At 42.9% G+C, this 21,061-nt stretch overlaps 1 protein-coding gene across 3 annotated transcripts; it reads left to right on the top strand.

Moving 5' to 3' along the window:
* Positions 1 to 135: 135 nt before the first annotated feature.
* On the top strand, positions 136 to 17,437 carry LOC119173965 (uncharacterized). Of its 3 annotated transcripts, XM_075894984.1 has the most exons (19): positions 136 to 287; positions 376 to 450; positions 2,322 to 2,564; positions 2,706 to 2,783; positions 3,087 to 3,144; positions 3,223 to 3,284; positions 3,697 to 3,747; positions 3,880 to 3,905; positions 4,609 to 4,648; positions 5,529 to 5,717; positions 6,223 to 6,288; positions 6,924 to 7,010; positions 7,568 to 7,633; positions 8,009 to 8,167; positions 9,103 to 9,531; positions 13,068 to 13,197; positions 14,378 to 14,553; positions 15,580 to 15,678; positions 16,343 to 17,437. In XM_075894984.1, exons 1-19 carry the CDS (start codon positions 243 to 245, stop codon positions 16,463 to 16,465), a joined length of 2,202 nt encoding a protein of 733 aa, XP_075751099.1. In that variant the 5' UTR covers positions 136 to 242; the 3' UTR covers positions 16,466 to 17,437. The 3 variants fall into 3 exon arrangements, with proteins under 3 accessions (XP_075751099.1, XP_075751101.1, XP_075751100.1); XM_075894986.1 differs by lacking the exon at positions 9,103 to 9,531; XM_075894985.1 differs by lacking the exon at positions 136 to 287 and having other exon boundaries at positions 2,265 to 2,564.
* Positions 17,438 to 21,061: the final 3,624 nt, after the last annotated feature.

The following is a 21,061-nucleotide window of genomic DNA, read 5'->3' as shown; positions in this document are numbered from 1 at the left end:
GCGGTGGCACTACTGTGCGCTACATACGATTGCATGTTGCCAAGTTTGCTCCCTCTTTTGGAAATACAAATAAATTAACTGAGTTGATTGGCTGGTGTGACTACTGCAACTTGCTTTTCGTTTAATGAGGCCGTTGTTGGCCGAGTATTACGAATTGCGGCCAACGCTGGTTGCGACAGCTGCACCGCCCCGTGGTTCCCGTTTTCGTCTTCTGCTGGGTGGTTTATAGGTGCTTATAAGTGATGTTTAATATAAACAAACTGCTCACTAAGATTTCCGATGCGAAGGTAATTACACGCGTTCACTCGCCGCGTCTCAGTAATCTCTACCGCAATCGTCCCGGTGATGTGCATGTGCTTTTTTTTTTTCTTTCAGAATCAGAGTCCGACGAAACCGCCAAGCCCGTCGGAGACATCGGAATCTAATGGAGCTAACGAAGCAAGCGCCGAGGTAATTAATTGCGGTATCCGCCTCGCCATTAGTCTGGTCACACGGTCAACCGTCTCGATTCTGAGCTGTGTTGTTCCCATCGGCAGGATCGGTACACGCGCGGATCACGGCAGTTGCACGTCGGCATCTCAACAGGCCGCGCACGGAACATGTGCGTTCAAAATCAGTTTGTTATTACGGCCGAAGTCTGTGGAATGTTTCGGGGGCAGGGTTAGCCTCGTTTGCGCATGTCGGATCGGTTTTCCATGAATCGGAATGAGGCTCTGTCTCTGCGCGCTTAAAATGATCCCTGTTTCGATGCCACTAAATGGCTTCCTGTCGCTGATGCGCTCGTCATCGGCTCGTTACGATTATGACTTCCGATCGCGCCCGCTGCCTGAGGAGCCACAACCGCTGTTTGGTTTTTCTTGACGATGTATATTATTTACGATTAGACAACATAGGTATGTTTTCGATACACAGCTGTGTCTACAGTTAAGGCAGCTGCGGTTTCTGATCAATAATTAGTGTATGAGTACCCCCCCCCCCCCCTCCCAAACTACACTATAACGTGGTGTTATTTCGATGGGGAACTTGAAGTCTCCATGAATTTATGTGCGCTTTCTGTGATGTTCTGTGTGGTGTGTTTTGTTGTCTCTCTTCATATTTAGGTCGTTACTTATAGTAAAAAATCATCTAAATCAGTAATTGTTCTCTGAAGTCAAGTCTGAAAGCTGCCAAACGTTTCATATGCGAACAAATTGGACTTACATGCCTCTCTATAGAGCTAGATAAGCCAGTTTCTTCAATAAAGTTACGAATCGTTCGAGTGTCCTGCGTTTACTTTCTTGTGGCTGTCTAGGGTCACCACTAGCAGCCCGTGTACAGTATAGTATGCTGTGCAAGCAGCAAACAGAGTAGTGATTATTGAGTACCTTCTATTCTAGTATCATCCACCAAGACTGCTTAGCTGCACAGCATTTGTGTGAAAAACTAGCTTGTTTTATTTATAATATATAGTGCTGTAGTGCTTACATGGGGCTATAAAAAGTGAATAAATATTGAAATCTAGCAGAAAATAAATTTAACTTAATAAATATGCTAGTACTAGCACTGTCTGCTTCATGTTAGGTAGAAGCAAACTGAATTGAAAAAGAAGTGGCATAAATGGAATCTCACTGTGTGTTTTTGTTTACCTCTTTAAATATGGTTGCACTCAAATTTGACAAAAGTGCAATTTGTTCACTACTGGACATGCATCATTCATCTTGTGTGGTGAAAGCTGTGCTGTTAATCTACCAAATTAGGTGCAGACACGTGCACACGCAAGCTTTTAAACATGCATAGAAGAAAAGCAATCTGAACCATTTCAAGCACAACCCATGGAAATTTTCTTTAAAATGTGTTACGTTATTTCGAGCCGCTCATTATTCTGTTACAAAAATAAAATAATGCAATATGTTGATTCATGTGTGCTATAGAAAACTTTGAATGAATTGTAATTAATATCTGTTTATTCTAAATATATTCGTGTTCTGTTTTTGTGTAATTAAAATGAAATCTCAGGCTACAATTGTGCGATTTCGCTTTTGATTATATTCATTTCAAGCAAAGAAAAATACTTTTGGCATGGCTCGAGGAAAGCGACTTGTTGATTGACTCATTGAACATGGTGGTTCCTTCAGCAATCTAATCTTGTGCAACAGTACACTGCAAAGGAATATAATTGAAGGCATGCTTATTATGCAGGAGGTTAATTTAATCCGCACCTCACTGTATCTTTATCTTTTTTTAGTCCAAACACGGCGTAACTTGCGAAAACAAATTGTGTGCAGGGCTAAGAAAGCTGTGCACGTTACAAGATGTAACAAGTGGCGCATGTTGGGCTGCAGGGGTTCCTGTGCCCATCCTGCCTGCGGGCTTTCCCGTCGGCTGACGCACTGCAGGATCACTACGAAACGAGCCACGGTAGTGGTCTGGAGGTCGTGTGCCCAGCCTGTCGCATGCGGCTCGGCTCCGAGGTCGAGCTCGAGAGCCACCACGCCCGCCACCATGCGGCAGCACCGCCTGACACCGATTCGGCAGCCGTGGAGCAACTTCAGCGCGAACTGTCGGCACTGCACGCGTCCCTCCGTGTGAGAGTCCTCTCCGCAGCGCTGCCATTTACTCCTCACTCTTGCGAATCAATGCCCCAGCACTAGTGCTCTCGCATGACATTAGTATTCTGTCATTCAGATCCCCAAAGACCTTTACACTTTGAATATGTCTGCTGACAGGAGGAGCGTTCCTGTTCCGAGGAGCTGCGAACGGAGGTATCAAGGTTACACGGTGCCATTGTCAGTAAGGGAGACTCGGTAAGCCTTCTTCTTTCTTTTTCTGTCTCTCTCTCTTATTTGTTGGTTAAACCGGTACCACTACGCTTCTCTGCAAAACTTGGGCTGCAACTCTCTTAGCAAGTTTCATCTATACGCCTGCTCGTACACGAGAAAGGAAACAAAAGAGTGCTTAGCGCTTGCTAAAATAAAGTTGAAACGTGCTTCATTAAAACTGCAATTGATGGCAGTGGAAATTTCAAAATTTCTGACAGAGTGCATGCTCGAACTGGTGGGGAAGCTTGGCCTTGCTGTGACCGACGAAAGTTCACTCGTTTTTGACAGGTCGAAGCGGAGATGCTGAGGTCCCAAGTGCGAGCCCTGGAAGAGGGAAAGGCGCTCTGTGCGTAGTTTTGATGACTACTTGTATGACATCATGAAATGGCGATTATTTTACTTAACGTTCTTTCGTCGCGTGCAGTGACTTCAGAGTTGGTGCTAGCGAGGCAGCAGTTGGGGAATGACTTGCAGCAAGCACGTGGGGTGAGTACACACCAACACTGTGGAGCGGTTATTTGTGTTTGTGTTATTGATTGTGTTATTCGATTGCCTCTCGTATTTGAGAAAATTCCACAGCATACTCCACCCGACTCTCTTGTGATTTGGGAACAAAGAGCAGCGACTGGATGGTTATGAATAATAGATAATGCTAGGTATTGTTTGATAACGATGGGGCTAAGTGGTATTAACTAATAACTAATGTTGTTTGTTTGCTGTTTTCAATGTAAGATTTAATGAGGCCCCGATAGGAAAAGTTGTATGAAGTGCATATGTGCTTCTGGCATTTACATATACAGCACCCGAGCTGTTTCTATTAATTTTTTTTTTTTTTGCCTTTCTGCTGCACCCTAATATGCAGGGAGTGCTGCACTGTGGTGTTGTTTTTTTTTTATAGGAAGCTACCCAGCTGAGGGCACAGTTGGAACAGCTGCTACAGTCACAGCCGGTAAGCAAAATATTGAAGTAGTGCCATTAAGTGAAATCATATTCAACACTGAGTACTACACTGTCCACAGACACGTGCAGCTGCTTTCTACACTGCAAAGCCTTGTCTTAGAGTGAATTTTTTTTTTTTCAGCCACTTGTGGAGAAACTGTCACAATGGTATGTGCCCTGAACCTATTTCTTCTTTTTCCCATTGTTTTAATCTAAATTAGTGTCAGCGTAGCAGTAGTGTTACAGGGTAAGCCATCTGGCTGAGATTAATTGTGTGCGTTTCGTTTTTCTGTGAAGCAGTCATTTGTATGCTCAACTTATACATTCAAGTAGGAACGAGATAAAACTGGCATGCTCTGTTGCATTTGCAGCTTTGCCTGTACTTGTAACACTGGCTATGTTCTGAAATGCATTTTTTGGGAAAGCTTTACATTTTTAGGAACTGGTCATAGAAAGACTTTACATTGCATACCAATGTAAATTATACACAACAGGTGCTCTGAATAAGTTTTTTTCATGCTCACATTGATGGTACACCTTTGTGTAATTAATGAAACTGGCAAACCTTCTATTAGATTCTTAAAATGATTTTGCACATACTTGTGGCACAGTTGGCTGTCATTGCTTAGTGTTCTCTATCATGTAGCCATGTGACAGAATGATATCTTCAATATGAAATCGAGAGCAACAGGATTGCAAGGTGGAGTGAAAATTATCTTCAGGTGGAGAGCTTAGAGCTTTCTAATTTCATACAAAGAAACGCACGCATGGAAATGGCTACAGTAGGGAACTACTTGCGCATGCTGTTCAGCTGTGTTTTACCTAAAATGCACTTTCTCTCTCTATCTATTTTTTTTTCATTGTGCTGCAGCATACAGACCGAAGCTGAAAGTCCTCCAGAGCCAATACCTGTAAGCTCGCCTTCTTTTATTTCTCCTGGCTTATTTACGGTTCCTTGCGCTGTGTTATTACTTGGGTTTGGCAATCCAAAGATGGCCGAATATTACTGCTAATTTTCTCAGTGGCTCACATTGTATCTTCCTGAAACTTGGAGTTCCCTAAGAGTTACTGTACCTGCCACTGCAAGTTAGCCACTCTGGTGTTGCATTGCCAAGTGCTAGGATTTGGGTTCTACCATTGCCGTAGTGGTTGCGATTTGATTGGGGCAAAATGTGGATGGGGTCAAAATGCAAGAGTGCTTGTGTACTTAGAATTATATACGCATAAAGAACCCTAGCTAGTCAAAATTAACTTTACTACGGCATGTGTTGTGGTTCTGACAAGTAAAACCTCAAAATAAAATTTTTTTCATTGCAGGATCAGCATGCTGATGAAATAATAAAATGAATAAATTAAATTGCCCAGAAATTGTGCTAAATTTGACATTTAGGCTACTTTCGATCCCTAGGTTTGTTTTGTGCCTTATGGGTTTTTTTTCATTTAAGGAGGTAGGACCTAAACGGTAGGAAGGATTGGCAGAGCGCTTTCTAATTGCTGTTTTACACCTGTGTGCAATGTTATAATCTTGCCCCTCCTACTGAGGCCCTTAAATGAGCCTGCAGTATTTTGTAAATAAAAAAAAAAATAAATACTGAGCACTTCAATCTGTGCTTTGCCATGGAGAGAAGCAGATAAAGCAAAAACTATGGGATGGTGTGGTTACTCCCAGCTACAGTTGACTGAAAAAATTCTCAATATGAACATTTCAAAGAAGGTACTTAGCGAAGGGGTATCGTGAACTGCGCAGCTAGCCACGAAGAAGAAAGAGTAACAGTGATGTTCGTCGTGCAGGAGGTGTGCCGACGAGACGCCCAGGTGCAGGCATTCATTGCAGAAACCTCAGTCCCGACTGAGGTCAGCAAAGAGAATGACAGCCGTGCAGCAGCCCTGGCTGCTCTAACAGCTGAGAAGCAGACGCTTCAGCTGAAGCTGGAAGAAGCCGACAGGCGCCTTGCCGAAACTCGAGCACGTGCGGAAAAGGCATGTGTCCCGTATGTGTGTGCCCTCTGTGTGGTATATTTCACTGATAGGTCTTCATGTTTTCATCACCATGTTTTCATCAGCTATGTTTAGCGCTGCATTATAGTGGAGCTTTTAGGGTTTTAGCAGCGTTCTCTTTATCACATCTAGCACAGTGTTTATCGACCACCGTGTTATTTGATGAAGTTATTGTGTATCAGCCAGAACCACTCAATTTCTGTGAGCAAGTATTTGTCGTGTACTTGCAAAACTGGAAAGCATATATTGTGTATTTGAATAAAGAAGGCGCATAATGTATACACATAGGCAGGCACGTTTGTTATGGCTTTTTTGTCTGTGTCTGGTTCATACATTATAAATAAGCTTACTGAATGCAAGTGTTCGTGGTTGTTTGTCTGTTAAGCGAGAGTAGACTTGGATGTCACAAGGGTCTGTGAATTCGCCTCGTCGTGAGACGGGGCCAGTGCCCGTGACACAGGGGTGTGTGTGCAATGGGTCTGCGCAGAGGGAGATGCAACAGCGAGAGGCCCTGGAGAGGAGCGATGCTGAGCGGCAACGGCTGCTACAGGAGGTCAGTAGTGTGGCCAGGGCTACCACCCAATATGGTCCTTGGCACTAACACCTAAACAGCAGCATACACTTCCCTCAATAATGCTGCGCTTACTAAACATTGCTGAAGCCTGTATAAAAGTTCAGCCTGCCATGATGCGTTGGTTATCAACTGAACTGAGGCATGCAAAATATGGTTAGTAGCTTTTCATAGGGTGATAACACTATGTACTATGCAGCTACGATTTGAAAAGTTTTAGCTTGATGGACATGCACCAACACTACGTTCACTTTTCCAGCAATACACTGCAAGGTTCTGAAATTGTCTGTCCCTCTCAGAACTAGTAGTTCTGACTAACATTTTGAGGTTTAAATGAAGTATATGCCTGATAAAGTGGACAGGAAGGATGACCATCACTGTAGCTTATTTGGTAGAGCATTGTACACATTATTCAAAGGTTGCAGGTTCGGTCCGTGCCAGCAGCAAGTTATCTTCTGTCTACTTTACTTTATGTACGTTTATATCACAGTTACTACGCATAACATCTCCTATAGTTTCTTTGACACCATCGTCTGTTGCTTCTCATTAAGTTTGCATATTGAGGACTTGTGGGCTGCCCTAGTTTACCTCGTTTTTCAAAGGTGCTCTGTGTGTAGGTTGAAGCTGGTCGATCTGAGCGAGAATCACTGGCAACATCCCTGGAGGTGGCCAAGCAGGGCCTGGCTGCTGCATCGACACGTACTGTAAGTTATATTGCACAATTTTACGAGTGTTAGCTTATGCGTAAACTTTCTTGAGGGATGAATGGTTGCCCCTTTTGTTGCCTCGAGTATTCTCTTCAAAAAGCCAAGTTTAATGCAAAAGAATGGGTGCCGTTTCTCACCTTTGGTTATTGCTGGTTGTTACTTACGTTTGGTTATGACTGTATAATATGCTTTTTATTTGTTTATTCATTGTTCTTCAATGCTGTTGCGCACTTTCCAATCAATTTGTAGCTGCAGACTGGTCGTGCTACCTATTGCCAGCTTTTTTTCGTAGTTCTGCATCTGCGTATCTGCACCTAGCAGAAATAAATAAATATATATGTGTGTGTGTTTGTGTGTGTGTGTGTGCACTAACACATAAAATCGGCAACAAAAAAATAATAAAAAGATTGGCCACAGCTGATGCACCAAGAGAGCACAGATTTGGTCTGACAGAAGCTAAGGTGATGCCAAGTTCTCTGTTGTTTTGAGTTACCTGCCCCGTCAGGTTGTACTGGTGTGTGTGTGGATGCAGCCTACTTGTTGGGCATTTCCAGGAGGAATTGGAGTCTGAACTGGAGGTGGAGCGTCGGCGTGGGGATACCGAACTACAAGCCTGCCAGGTAATTTAGTGATATGCTCCGTACACATATCGCCTGGCCTCTCTTTGATTTCATACTACATAACAAAATTTCTTGCCCTGCATTTTCGTACAACCGTCGTTTTACTATAGGGAAACGCAGCAAAACTTCGCTTGAGATCAGCAGTGTAGGTGCAGAGACTGAACCTGCTGCTGTTCAAATTGAGTTTGCCTTCGGCGCATGTGAAAATGAAACTAACACTTGAAGCCAGTTCGACCAGCTGCTTTCGTAGGAGGTGACCTTTCAGTGGTTTGAGTCATTGCGTTAGCTTTCTTGTTAAAAAAAAAAAAATTTTGAACCTCGACAGTGTAGTGTCTCCGAAAAGCGCTTTCGTGGACTGTGCGTGTGGCTTTGTAGGCAGAGGTGGATGAACTGCGGACCCAGGTGACTCAACTGGCGGCAGTTGAGGCAGCTCTGCGTGACTCGGCCCAGGCAGCTCAAGCACAGCTTGCCGACTATCGCGCCCAAGCCGAGAGCAATGCAGAGCAGGCTGCACGGCTAGCTGCTCAGCTCAGAGTGAGTACTGGACCTCGGTGTGGTCATATTTGTACTGAACCTCATGGATGTGTGTGGAGAAAAGAGCTGCGAGATAAAAGTAGAAAAATTTACTATTTGAATTGCCCAATACAAGTAACATGTCTAAAGGTTTTAGTCATGAGTATATGCAGATGAAGGACAGAAGCTAGAAATATGCCAAGAGGTTTGTGTCTTTGTTTAGCCAGTGTCATGTTCATAGCTATAGTATTTCTGTTTATAGACGTATACATGTACAAACCTCTATATTCACTTGACGTTGGTGGCCCTATCACTGTAGCAGCTTTTAAGAGTGTGCAACGTAAATCTGCTAGTGTTCTTCATTCAATCAGCTTCAACTTCAATAGTTTAAATAGCTGAAACAAAGCCCTGAAGCTAGTTTCAGGTGTAATTGAAGATCTCCAATAGCTGTCTTTGCAGCATAGTTAATTCTTGTAGGCTAATAAAGGAAACCTGGTATGAATAATTAGTGACACCCTCGGAGGGGAGATGACTTGCTTCAGTTTCCTGAGGCCTCGTAATGGTTGAGCACCCAGCTGACGGATAACTGCCTGTCCCAATATGTATACTGGCTGGTTTCATGTCTTTCTAGTTGCCCTTTATGAGTGTAGGCAAAGAGCTGATGTTATCATTTGATGTTGAAGTACTGTGCGGGTGATGACTTGGAGCTCATCGAGACACTTAATTTATTTCTCTATGCAGAAGAGGTTCATTGGTGTAGTTTCTTGCCCTAGCCTTGCTGAAACACTTAGAAGGTGCAGGAACCGATTTGCACAATGCATTGTAGTCATTTTCACTTGGCAGATCAACAAAAAACTTACATATTTGTGGAGAAAGTTTCCGAAGTTTTCAGGGTATTCCAGGTGGCCCTTTAGTTCTCAAAGTGGTGTTTGGTCGGTTGGTTGACGCTGGCACAGGAGCGCGAGTCTGAGCTGGCGGCGTGTCGGGAACAGCTGGTCACCTGTCAGCGGGAGGCTCAGGCCAGCCACGAAGAACTCGTGGCCGGACGTGCCGAGAAGGTTGAGCTAGCGCAGGCCGTGCAGGCGCTGCACCAAGCCAAGAGTCACCTGGCCGACCAGCTGTCTGCGCTCGAGCTCGAGGTGGGAAATCTCCGCAACAACCAAGTGGCACTCGAGGCCGACAGGGCCGCGTTTGAAGCAGAGGTTGAAAACCTGCGCAAGACCCATGCAGAAGTGGAGGCCAGCCGTGCCGGGCTCGAGACCGTGGTAGCCGAGCTTAAACGGCAGCGCGACCAGCAGGTCGCCGAGCATCAGCAGGCGCTTCAGGGTATCCAGGCAGAGCTGGCACGGGCACAGAGCAAGGCGCAGCAGGCGTGCTCTGAACTGGTGGGTGCTGACGGTGTGGTGCCGAAGACACGGAATTGCATTTCGCCCACTTTGCTCTGTGCTATCCAACTCAAAGACGCTGATACGAATTTATTTACATGCCTTTCATACATCTGAAGCTGGCCAAGAAGGATAAACTTAGGTTTCATACAGTGTTCAAAAGCATGGTATGCTGTGTGATGTCAGGAGGCAGAGAAGTGTTTATTCACCAATTCAAAGAAAAAGTTGTGGCTAGTTCTTGGTGACAGCATGTGCGTGGCCTAGCAAATTTGAAACTTTAGAGCGATGCACTAATTTGGCGTTTGACGAGCTGATCAGCAGATACATGTGCCCAGTATGTGTGGAGCCTCATTCGCACAGACGTATTCTTCATTTTCTATATTGTTATTGTCATGGCTCTGGCTTATGTTTATGCAAAGGGTTTTTTTAGTAGAGCTGTGCGAATACTACCAGGAATTTGGGTGCGAAGCAAATTCATATATTGAAGTGTGAATGAAATTGAATATTGTTAGAATATTTCTTGAATATTCTTTGAACGTTTTTTGCATACTTCAAAGTGCAGTTGCAGAAAAAAGTTGTAGAAGATTTCTAAGCATGTTTTTAAGAGATAGCAACATAAAAGTGTTCCTTTTGGCTAGGTTGATAAAGCGCTGGTGGGGTGGCGTTTCGTAATTGTCTTGTAAATTATGAGGCAATGCCAAGGCCAAATTGTATTTATGTGCATGATTTGGTGCAACTAAAATGTCATCGACAACACAGTACACGTATTACACATAAAAGGCAAAGATGCTATTGAATTTCCTCAGCCTCTCAGCCGCTTTCAACTACTGTTGAAAGCCGACTGAATCTGGAGTTCCAAATCTGCCTTGTAGATGTCGGTATATTATTAGAACATCAAAAATTAAATCTTAAGAATGTTTTTTCAAATGTCCTGACGAAATTCCAGGTCCCAAACAGTGTTACTTGAGTTAAGCACCCCTTTCGCTCACATCTATCACCTCCATGTTGGGATTAGCATTTTGTTGAGTCAATAGATTTTCGACCGTTGCAGAGCCTGGAAAACCGCTTTGCCGCAATGTGTGATGGGGTGAAGCATATTAAAATTTTGAAGGTGCCATCGTTATTTGGACGTTGACTGTATTCGTGTTCGGGGAGTTCAAATAGTGAAATTCCCGTGTGAACTGAATTAAACAGCAAACACTGTTCAAAAAATATTCAGAAGTTCAAATATTTGCACACGCCTAGTTTTCAGACAAATTTCTCAGAAGGAAAATGAAAGTAAGGAAATTTTGGCTGCAACTGATATGTGCCGACAGTACATCTTTGTGTTGACTTGCCAATGAAGCCACAGAGTTGAAATTTCACCTACCTCAAATCATAGAAGTGGTGTCGAATGACACCCTGGTGCTGAAATTCCAAAGTTCTTGCACTTGCCAATGTGCATACCTGTTTTTCCTTGTTTTAGAAATGCACGTTCTAGCTCTTGTGCTTATTCAGACATATTTATTTTGTAAGAAGCAGCATCTTGGCACTTTAGCAAAACAAGCTGGAATCACGCTGCTATCACCTGTTTTTCGATTGATTCGATTTTTGTTTTAATATCGCTGTAACAAAACCTACCAGACAAGCATATGTTTCCCTTACCACTGCCTGGCGATTTGATACTGTCACATTGTCTTGAGTGGACGAAATGTGTGAAAAAAAACAAAACAAATTACGATCGCTGCTAAGAAAAAGCATGCCATCGCGGTCATTGGGATGTGTTGGTTGTCAACAAGATTTTGCCATGCAAGATGAAGGGAAGGACCTTGTTGTGTGTCTTTGTGTTGACTTGCCAACGAAGCCACAGAGTTGAAATTTCACCTACCTCAAATCATAGAAGTGGTGTCGAATGACACCCTGGTGCTAACATTCCAAAGTTCTTGCACTTGCCAATGTGCATACCTGTTTTTCCTTGTTTTAGAAATGCACGTTCTAGCTCTTGTGCTTATTCAGACATATTTATTTTGTAGGAAGCAGCATCTTGGCACTTTAGCAAAACAAGCTGGAATCACGCTGCTATCACCTGTTTTTCGATTGATTCGATTTTTGTTTGAATATCGCTGTGACAAAACCTACCAGACAAGCATATGTTTCCCTTACCACTGCCTGGCGATTTTATACTCTCACACTGTCTTGAGTGGACGAAATGTGTCAAAAAAACTAAACAAATTACGATCACTGCTAAGGGAAAGCCTGCCATCGTGGTCATTGGGATGTGTTAGTTGTCAACGAGATTTTGCCATGCAAGATGAAGGGAAGGACCCCGTTGTGTGTTGTCTGCTCAATACATTCAAACTGTCAACATATCTGCTTTCCATATGGCCTGATTGCACTTATGTGCAGAAGTTTGAATCTAACTGCGAGTTCCCTTTGGCTTTTTTTTTTGGTCCGGTCTATTCGCTTAGTGAAACTCTGTGACAGCCTGACTTTCCTTTCTTCTTCCTTCTCTAGACTCTTAATTGCTCAGACAGTGAGTGCATGCTGTGCCTATGAATATAAATTATCTAAACAATACCTCGTTGCATTTTTTAAAAGGCTGGCAACATCTCCAACTGTGCCCCTTTTTTACTGTGTTTTAGTTGCAACATTAGTTGCAAGTTAGCGCTGTGTGTGTGTGCATCTCTCCTTTGTATGTGTCCTTGTCGTGGTGCACTATACCACTGAAAATGATGAATCTCAACCAACTAGCCCGGCAACGTGCCTTAGTTTTCATAGCACTATCCAGAACGAGGCCACGATTCTGCCTTTGCATCGTAGCAAAACAATTTGTGCCTTTCTTTTTACAAATAGATAATCTCTTGCGCAAACTGTCCTCATCACGACAACACTGTTGGTATACCCAGTTGCACCTTATGAAAAAATGTCAGATCCACTCACAGCCAACACTTTCTCCCTCTCAGAATTTGCATAAATGCTCCATCAAAGAGCATGCGTAAATGCTCCATTTAATAACACTTATTCGTTTTCGTGATGTCATCGTACATTTCACATAGTTGACCTTCTCATACAGACAGGTGTTTGTGTCACTAGCTTTAGGTTGGGTACTTGCGTCTCCTGGTTAATTTAATTTTGTTGGGGATTCTAACATCACTGCTTAGCCAACTATAATGTTTTAGTTAATGGCAACGAACTTTCAACTCTTTTATACGTAGTATTTACATGAGCTGAGAAAAAGCACTGGCGGTTTGAGTGGAAGCCAGGTAGGATGACTATCTTTCGCAAGTGAAGGACAGGTATTCCGTGGTTCTGTGGCCAGAGCTGACATTTTTTGCTGGGTTGTAACAGAGTAGTGTAATAGATAAAAAATGGAAGTGAGTGAAGGAGAATAGCTGTAGAAAACGTTTAGAGTGTATTGTTTGTCTGTGTTTGTATGTCCTCAGCTGTGCCAGCTAAGAAGTGTGTGGAAGCATGCACTTACTGTGTGTGGACACTCAGTAAGCATAGGCCTTCACGAAATCATATTGCTAGTGTTTTTGAACGTAAATCCCTTGCAGGAAGTGGAGCAGCAGCGCAGTGCCCGACAAGAGGCAGCTCTGGAGGCCTTACGGGAGCAGCTAGCATCCGAGCAAGCCAGTCGTCAAACTGCCCAGACTCAGCTTGACTCAGCCCAAGGAGACAAGCTAGGTGTGTGTAGCGACACTTTGGCCACTTCGTGTAGAGGCTTTGTGGTTGAGCTGTTGCCGAAGGTAAACATTCGATTCTTGGCCATGGCAGCTGCATTTCAACGGGAGTGAAATACAAAAACACCTTTCTGCTTGTACACTCAAACCTCGATATAACAAAATATTGGTTATAATGGAGTAAATTAAAAAGTCTTTCTAGAGATGTAGTGCCACCGCGTGTAGAGGCTTAGTGGCTGAGCTGTTGCCGATCGTACACATACAATTCTCGGCCGCGGCGGCCGGATTTCAATAAGGTGAATTATAAAAATGCCTGTATGCTTCTACACTCAAACCTCGATATAATGAAATAATGGCTATAATGAAGTAAATGAAAAACAGTCTTGCATTAAATATAGTGTTAGGAATATACCTTTCTAAGGCATTTCTGATTATAACGAACTTATTTTTGTGCAAGATGCAACATTGTGATAAAGCGGTGTGAGTGTATTTAGGGGCACGTCGAAGAGCACCACACTCATTTTTATATATCAAGTTAAATACTATGAATGCTAACTAAACTTCTTGTAGATGTGTGCAAACGAAAAACTAGCTCAATAGATTTAACATCTGTGATGTGATTTTTTGTTTGTTTTTAGGCTGAGTGAAAAATGATGATGCTTTGTGCCCTAGAAACATAGAAGCACCGTCATTTATGCAGTTTTAAGTAGGTTGTTTTGGATTTCATAGCACCTCTTTTCGTTTTTGGATAATGGCCTCTGTGACTAGCTCTGGTAGCACAAAACTAGAGCCACTTTCAAAGGCCACATTTTCATTGATGAAATCTGAACGCGAGATGCGCAGAAGTACATATTTTTCTGGCCGAACTTCCTGCATACCTTCCACAGTGTTTTGCACCTGATGTAGGAAATGGGATATTGGTTGTCAGGGTAAATCTTGTACTACAGTATGCCTCACGATCATTCTGTGTTTTTGGCATGTGAAGTTCACTATTTCAGTTTTTTAATATTGTTTCCAGGCTTTTTACTGGCTATACCTAGTACTCATAAGTGTAATGGAATTCACTAAAAAACAGATAATGACAAGTTTGTTACTAAAAGTGGTAACTACAGTAGTGTATTAGGCATTCGTGTTTTTTTCCCTCAGTCCCATGCTCATGACCTTCTACTCATGTCACTGTGCAGAGCTAGAGGCAAAGTTGGAAAATGCACTGGATGAACGGAGGGCCCTGCTGGATCGATGTCTGCGTAGTGAGGGTGAAGCTGAAACGTTGAGAACCAATGCTGCAGACTTAAGACGTCGACTGGACGACTCTTTGGCCGCTTTGCACGAGCTGGGACGAGAGAACCAGCTGCTGCAGGTGCGTTGAAGCAGCCATGCTTTGACAGCAATCATCAGAGTTTCACTTGTTTCACTGCTTGACAAACTATTCATCCTAATCTGTTAATTTCATGTTAAGTAGTGCTAATTGTACTGCGGCGGCTGCATTTCCGATGGAGGCGGAAATGTCGAGGCCCGTGTGCTCAGATTTGGGTGCACGTTAAAGAACCCCAGGTGGTCAAAATTTCCGGAGCCCTCCACTACGGCGTCTCTCATAATCATATGGTGGTTTTGGGACGTTAAACCCCACAAATCAATCAATCAGTGCTAATTGTACCTATGCAGTACAACTTATTCTGCTTATACGAAACCAAGGTATATCATATCGTACATATATGTAAAAAAAGGCATAGCACCTCCTCGAAGTTCTCATGCAAAAGCATAGCATTGTGTTAAACATGTATTGCAAATCTTCATAGCCACTTTTGATACATCGAATGCCGTGTTGCAACTTTGTCAGTGCACAAGGTTGGTACTGTGATGACTTTGCATGTCTTTGGAAATGAGCTCGCCCATGAAACAACTATTTAAACAGATGCTGCAAAAGAAGCCATTAAATCTGAAGGGAATGATATCCACTGAAGTAAAAATGAACGAAGTGGTAGCCTCAAAATATGGATGGGTTGCGAGTGGAGGGTCTACGATGTCTGTTATAATTGGTTTGTTTTAATAGGCATCATTATACCCCTGTTACTTAACACTGTTTTTAGTGTACAGAGAGTTTTTTCGATGTACCGACATTAGTGTGCCATCACGGTCACAAAAAGTTGGGTCCAAATCCATTGGCACATATCGTGATTGTGTTTCTGGCAGCATGCTAAGATTGCTATCTCTGCAGGATGCCAGGGTATGCTGTCAGCTGTTCTGCGGCACATCTGTTGCCAAGTTGTATGAAATCTCGCGAATGTTGTAATGTCACTGCAAGTAGTTGTCTGAGAATACTGCCTAGATTGTCTTTATACTGAAAAGGCTTGTGTTGAACACACATCTGTTATGTCACTCTCAGATGGACAATGCCAAGCACCAAGGCAGGAAGTGGGCCGATGACTCGCAAGTTACTCACTGCACTGGGTGCGAGAAGCTGTTCACTGTCACTATTCGTAAGGTGTGTGGTTATTGATTACTACCTTGTTATGGTATTTGTTATGTCCCCTGGGAACAAATTATGAGGATGACACCAGATTTATATATGCATTCCCCAGAGTGTTAAATTAGATGCATTGGTTTTTCAGTTATACGTAGTTGGACTATCATGCATGAAATGACATGTCGATCAAAAAGTGCAAGAAATCAAGTTTTTTTCTATAGATTGACTTATCAAGTGATGGTAGTTTCAGAATTATGTCAAAGTGAATGCTCCTTGCAAAAATCACCAGCTCTTGTTAGTAAATTGCAATATGTATGTTGAAGTAATAGTTGAAAGCCTAATTAAGAAACCTTTGTTAGATAGTGCATTCAAAAGTGCTAGTAACATCCACTTTTACCAGTAATTCAATCTGTTAGTACATCTTGTTAGTAGTTTTTAACAAGAACTCTAGCTGTAGGCTAATAAAGCTTTGTTAATTAGTCAGTGCATATCAAAGTGCTAGTAATGTCCACTTTTTCAAGTAATGAGATTTACTAGTTATATGCTTGCGTGACTAACCTTTAACAAAAACACTAGCTATAGGCTAATAGGATTGCACTGCACTTGTTCGGTATTATAGACAGACAAGTGTACTGCGTCCCGATGACTGGTCACTGCATATCACGTGCTCTGTATCTTGCAGCACCACTGCCGAAACTGCGGCAACATTTTCTGCAACGAGTGCTCGGCAAAAAGTGCAGCCACCGCGTCGTCCAGGAAGCCCGTCAGAGTGTGTGATAACTGTTACAGCGAACTGACCAAATGAACGACGCCCACCGCAACCTTGAAAAAAACTTATTCGTCACTTGCGTGCCTGTCAAAGAGGTGTGGCAACAACGTGCTCGGGTTTACATGTAGTGCAATCTCTTTTGCGGCCAACTTCTGCGCAGCTGTGTTTCGTGGAACTGCTAAACATCCATGTACATCCACACTCGTCGTCGGGAACGCCATGCATAGTGTGTGCCTGTCAGTGCATTTCACATCAGGTGCCATCTTGAGTTCCGAGCTTGCCATCTTCTAATATGACGGGGACTTTGTGCGCGTAGAATCAAACCACGCTGCGATAGCCTGCTTGCAATAGGTTACGGGTGCAGTTTTACGAATCTTTTTCAGAGACAAATTATCTATTGAACCAAAATGTAGATAGTATCACATTTGTGCTTGTCTGTATGTACTTTGTTATATGATTTGTCGTAGTGAACATTTTTTTTTCTTTAGCCATAGAGCAAATGAGTAGTAAATAACCGTGGATGTTATGGAGTGTTTGAAAAATTTCAACACTGTAGGTAGTACGCATGCAAATTATTCACTTTTCTAGACTAACTGAAAAAGATTACTTCACCCTGTGGGCTCTTCAAGATAATTTGTATTGCCCAATTCTTTCTTAAAATTCCGAGTTGAAGCCTCCATCAGAAAATGAGCAGTCTATTTTGGGGATAATTTGTTGAGCATAAAAAATGCCAGGGAAATGTACAACTGTTGGCGATGCACGCCGTTCATTTTTATGCTCCAGTGTTATTTGTCACTGATGTAATCATCTCATTAAGGCAACTTGTGGACCTTTGTTAATTATGCTGATTTCAGTAGATTTACAGTGCTCTACAAAAGTGGAAACTGGAGGAGCGGTTCATGGCAAGAGGATAGTTAACTCATTGATCTGTGCCCAGCACTGAAAATAAAAAAAAATCTCATGCAAATTTTTTATTGATTACTCCAAATAAAATGTAACAAATTGAAAGTGTTGCTTTTACTTTCAATATTTAGGTGCATGTTAATGAATTTGCTTTAGCAAGGTACATATAACAAAGGAGCTTGCTAGTTTCACACTAGCATACCTCTGTAAGGGTCTTCCTTAGTGTGATGTTTCCATTGGAATTGAATCTGATATCTTTTGTTCAAGAGCATACAACCGGGTGGGTTAAAATGACCGCAAACGAAAGATAGTCAAATGTCTTCTATGAATAAAAAGTACTAGTGCCAGGACCACAAGTAAATCATATTAAGCATATCAAATCCAATTTTGTCTAGGACTGGGAGAATATTAAAGGGCCCTTCACTATACATTTTTATTCAACACTGCAAGTTGTGAGACACTGTTCTACTATGAAGGATCTCAAAGGATTTTTTTAAAATCAGTTTCATATTACAGCGGTGTGCTACAAATTTTGAATGTCTCCAAGATACTTTCTTGATGATTGACGATTGATTCGATTAATATGTGGGGTTCAACATCCCAAGAACACCATATGATTATGAGAAACGCTGTAGTGGAGGGCTCCGGAAATTTCAACCATCTGGGATTCTTTAATGTGCGTCCAAATCTAAGCCCACGGGCCTACAGCATTTCTGCCTCCATCTAAAATGCAGCCGCCACAGCCGGGATGCGATCCCGCGACCTGTCGGTCAGCAGCCGAGTACCTTAGGTACCAGACCACCGCAGCGGGGCCTGAGTTACTTTTTGGTGTAATACATTCATAGGTCGGCCAACTCACCAAGTCGACTCAGTCCGATTCGGATTGGGGCAGGAGTCCGGCCGAGTTATACTTAGGCAAGTACGAGCGAGTCTGCTTGAGGTAAGTTTTGGTGAGTCCGGGGCCAAGTGAGTCCGGCAGAGTTATACTTTGACGAGTGATTCTGAGTGGGGCCAGTGGACTTACACTTCGGTGATAGTCATAGTAAGTTCGCTTGAGAAAAATTTTGTTTGGCGAGTACGAGTCTGAGAGAGTCCGGTTGACGAAAATGTTTATAATTCCGAGTCCGAGCGAGTCCAGCCAAGTTATATCTTCACGAGTGCAAGTCCACGTGAGCCCGCTTGCAAAAAATTTTGGCGAGTGCATTTCCTAGCCATTCTGGTTGATGAAAGTATTCATGAATTTGAGTTAGAGCGAGTTTGCACCAGCAAAATTTCTGTTAGTCTAGGCTCTTGTGAGTACTAAGCGAAAAACAAATTTATTGAGCGAGTCTGTGTGGGCTCCATTTATTTTGCCGACCTACGATTACAAATATTTAAATTTAAAAAAATTACAAAAAGTGGGCTGTGCAGCATGTTTCGACACAGGCAAATTCCAGGCCACCTTTATTACGAGACATCTTGATCCACATTGAGTTTGATCTACAATTATGTACCTAATCAACGGAGAATGAGTGTAATTTTCTGGCTTCATCATTCATGTGGCTTCAAAGATGACAAAGAGCAGCACGATTCGCTTGCATAGAGCACCCCTTCCCTTTCTGCTGCATTGAATTGCTTATCCCTTCAGATACTGACTCAGTTTTTTCATGAATGAATGTGGCGATCAGGGATTTCATGAGCACCAAACATATTCACAAAAATGAGAGATACAGGACGGGCGCTTGTGAACTCTTTGCGAAGGCACTGAATTTCGCTCAAAGTTTCCAGATAGCTATGCACCATGTCATCAAATTTGAAGTTTGGTTAAAATGTAGCAATGACACAGACCATCGGCTTTTGTAATGTTATTCGCTACTAATTAAACAGTGGCTGCGTGATTTTGGCTGCCTTTAAAGTTGTCACGGCCAGATTTTAAAGGAATGGGGTAGAAACTTGCTGTTCATGCAAGATCAAATTTCCTCAAGCTGTAATGTGGTTGAAGAAATCTGTTACCCTTCGGCGATTCGAGGGACTTGCAAAATTTAATGACCTCCTCAAATTCGAGTCTTTCAAAATATTGCTGCCATATTTTCTAAACAGGCCTGCAGTTCAGTCATACCAACACAACACAGCAGCGCTCGTTTTTTTTTTTTAACTTTTCATTCCTTTTTAAACACCTTTCCATTCATAGTCATCTTCGAAGTACGGAAGGACTTTTGCTGGTCCCTCAGCCTTCATCGTGTTCGTCTAGTCCACACTGCAAAAAGCTTCATAGCATGGGCGTTTCCCACGCTCAAGTTTCTCGTAGGTAAGCTTTTGTGCTTTTTGTGCACCTCAAGAAATGCAGAGAGACCACAATCCAAAGCAACAAGCTTGACACTGCAGTGTCAGGATAGGTATGGTGCTCAAACCGCACGCAGCATTGTGCCATTGCGCTCCGTTAGCTGTACGATTGACAGAGGCGATTCTTGTGCTTCCGCTATCTTTCGTGGAAGTTGTTGCTTGCACAAAAAGCGGGGCAGTTGGTGCATGCAATCTGGCACACTATGTCCTATGCTTTGGGTTGATGCATGGCGTTGCGGCATCATTGGTGTCACGTCCTCCCCAGTCTTATCTCTTAAGGGTAGCTCTGCGAATGAACACCCTTTTATAGCTGTTGGTTCCAAAGTCACGGATTATATTCTCCCTTCCTTCCGCCACTGTGGTGATGATCGGTGGCTGAATGATTTTTTTTTTGGGGGTGGGGGTCTCTTTTTGCCAATTCTCTGTATTCTTGCCGAAGAAAGGTGATTTTGAACATTTTTGCTCATGGGAATGACTATGGATATGTACATACATATGGGGTTGCTTTTCAGGAGACACTTGCAGTAACCGATTTCAAAGGCTGGTGGGGTTTGCTGAAACTCGCCGCACACAGAGCTGCTGAGCACATCCTTCGGCCCCAATGGGGCATTGCTAAAGTAATTGCCACAACCCTTTCCTTTACAACCATCACCACCACTTCCAATCGTACATTACAACTCGCCCCTCTAACATCCGCTCTCGAAACATCACAAGGGACAACAGGTGCACAGTTATAAAGAGCCCCCCTTCTTGACACTCGTAGTTCCTTGGAGGGCACGGGTGGACTGGAGCGCTCCAAAATTCTCACCTTCCCTTCTTTTGCCCTCATCTCCCTCCAGAGCAAGCATAGTCAAATCACAACGCACAAGTTCTGTGCCTCCCAGACAAAACACAATTATCGGTGCCCACCCAGAAGAATAATCCAGCCGCCACCCGCGGAGGAGAATTAAAGAAGCACCAATGCAAAAATTTTTGCTTTTTTTGTTGCAACAGGTAGCTAATGACTCACTTTTTCTCTGATGAAGCAGAGCACAAAAGAACACAATCATGCCCACATAAAAAGAAACAAATACAACCACTCTACTGCGACAGATTTATTGTCGGAAGACCCTGCTTATGTAGGATAACGCACACACGTACAGACACCAGTGAATACAATAAAGACCAGTTTTTCTCGCTGCTTTTTGCAAGGAAACTTAACCTTTCAACTATGAATGACCCTTGCCCGACTCAAAACTCGAGACAGGTAATGGTCTTTTTAAAGAACGCGATGCTGCCAAGGCATAATTTTCAGCTTTTTTCGTCGACATTTATATTAGATTTATATTGCAACATTCCGGCTAACGACCGAAAGACAAGCATTGGTATGTATTGACCAGCACGGTGTCACCAAATTTCAAAATAGCA

Source organism: Rhipicephalus microplus, chromosome 5 (assembly GCF_043290135.1).
Source record: "Rhipicephalus microplus isolate Deutch F79 chromosome 5, USDA_Rmic, whole genome shotgun sequence".
Taxonomy (NCBI): domain Eukaryota; kingdom Metazoa; phylum Arthropoda; class Arachnida; order Ixodida; family Ixodidae; genus Rhipicephalus; species Rhipicephalus microplus.
Note: the sequence above shows the minus strand (reverse complement) of the source record. Positions and strands in the feature narration are given on the sequence as shown.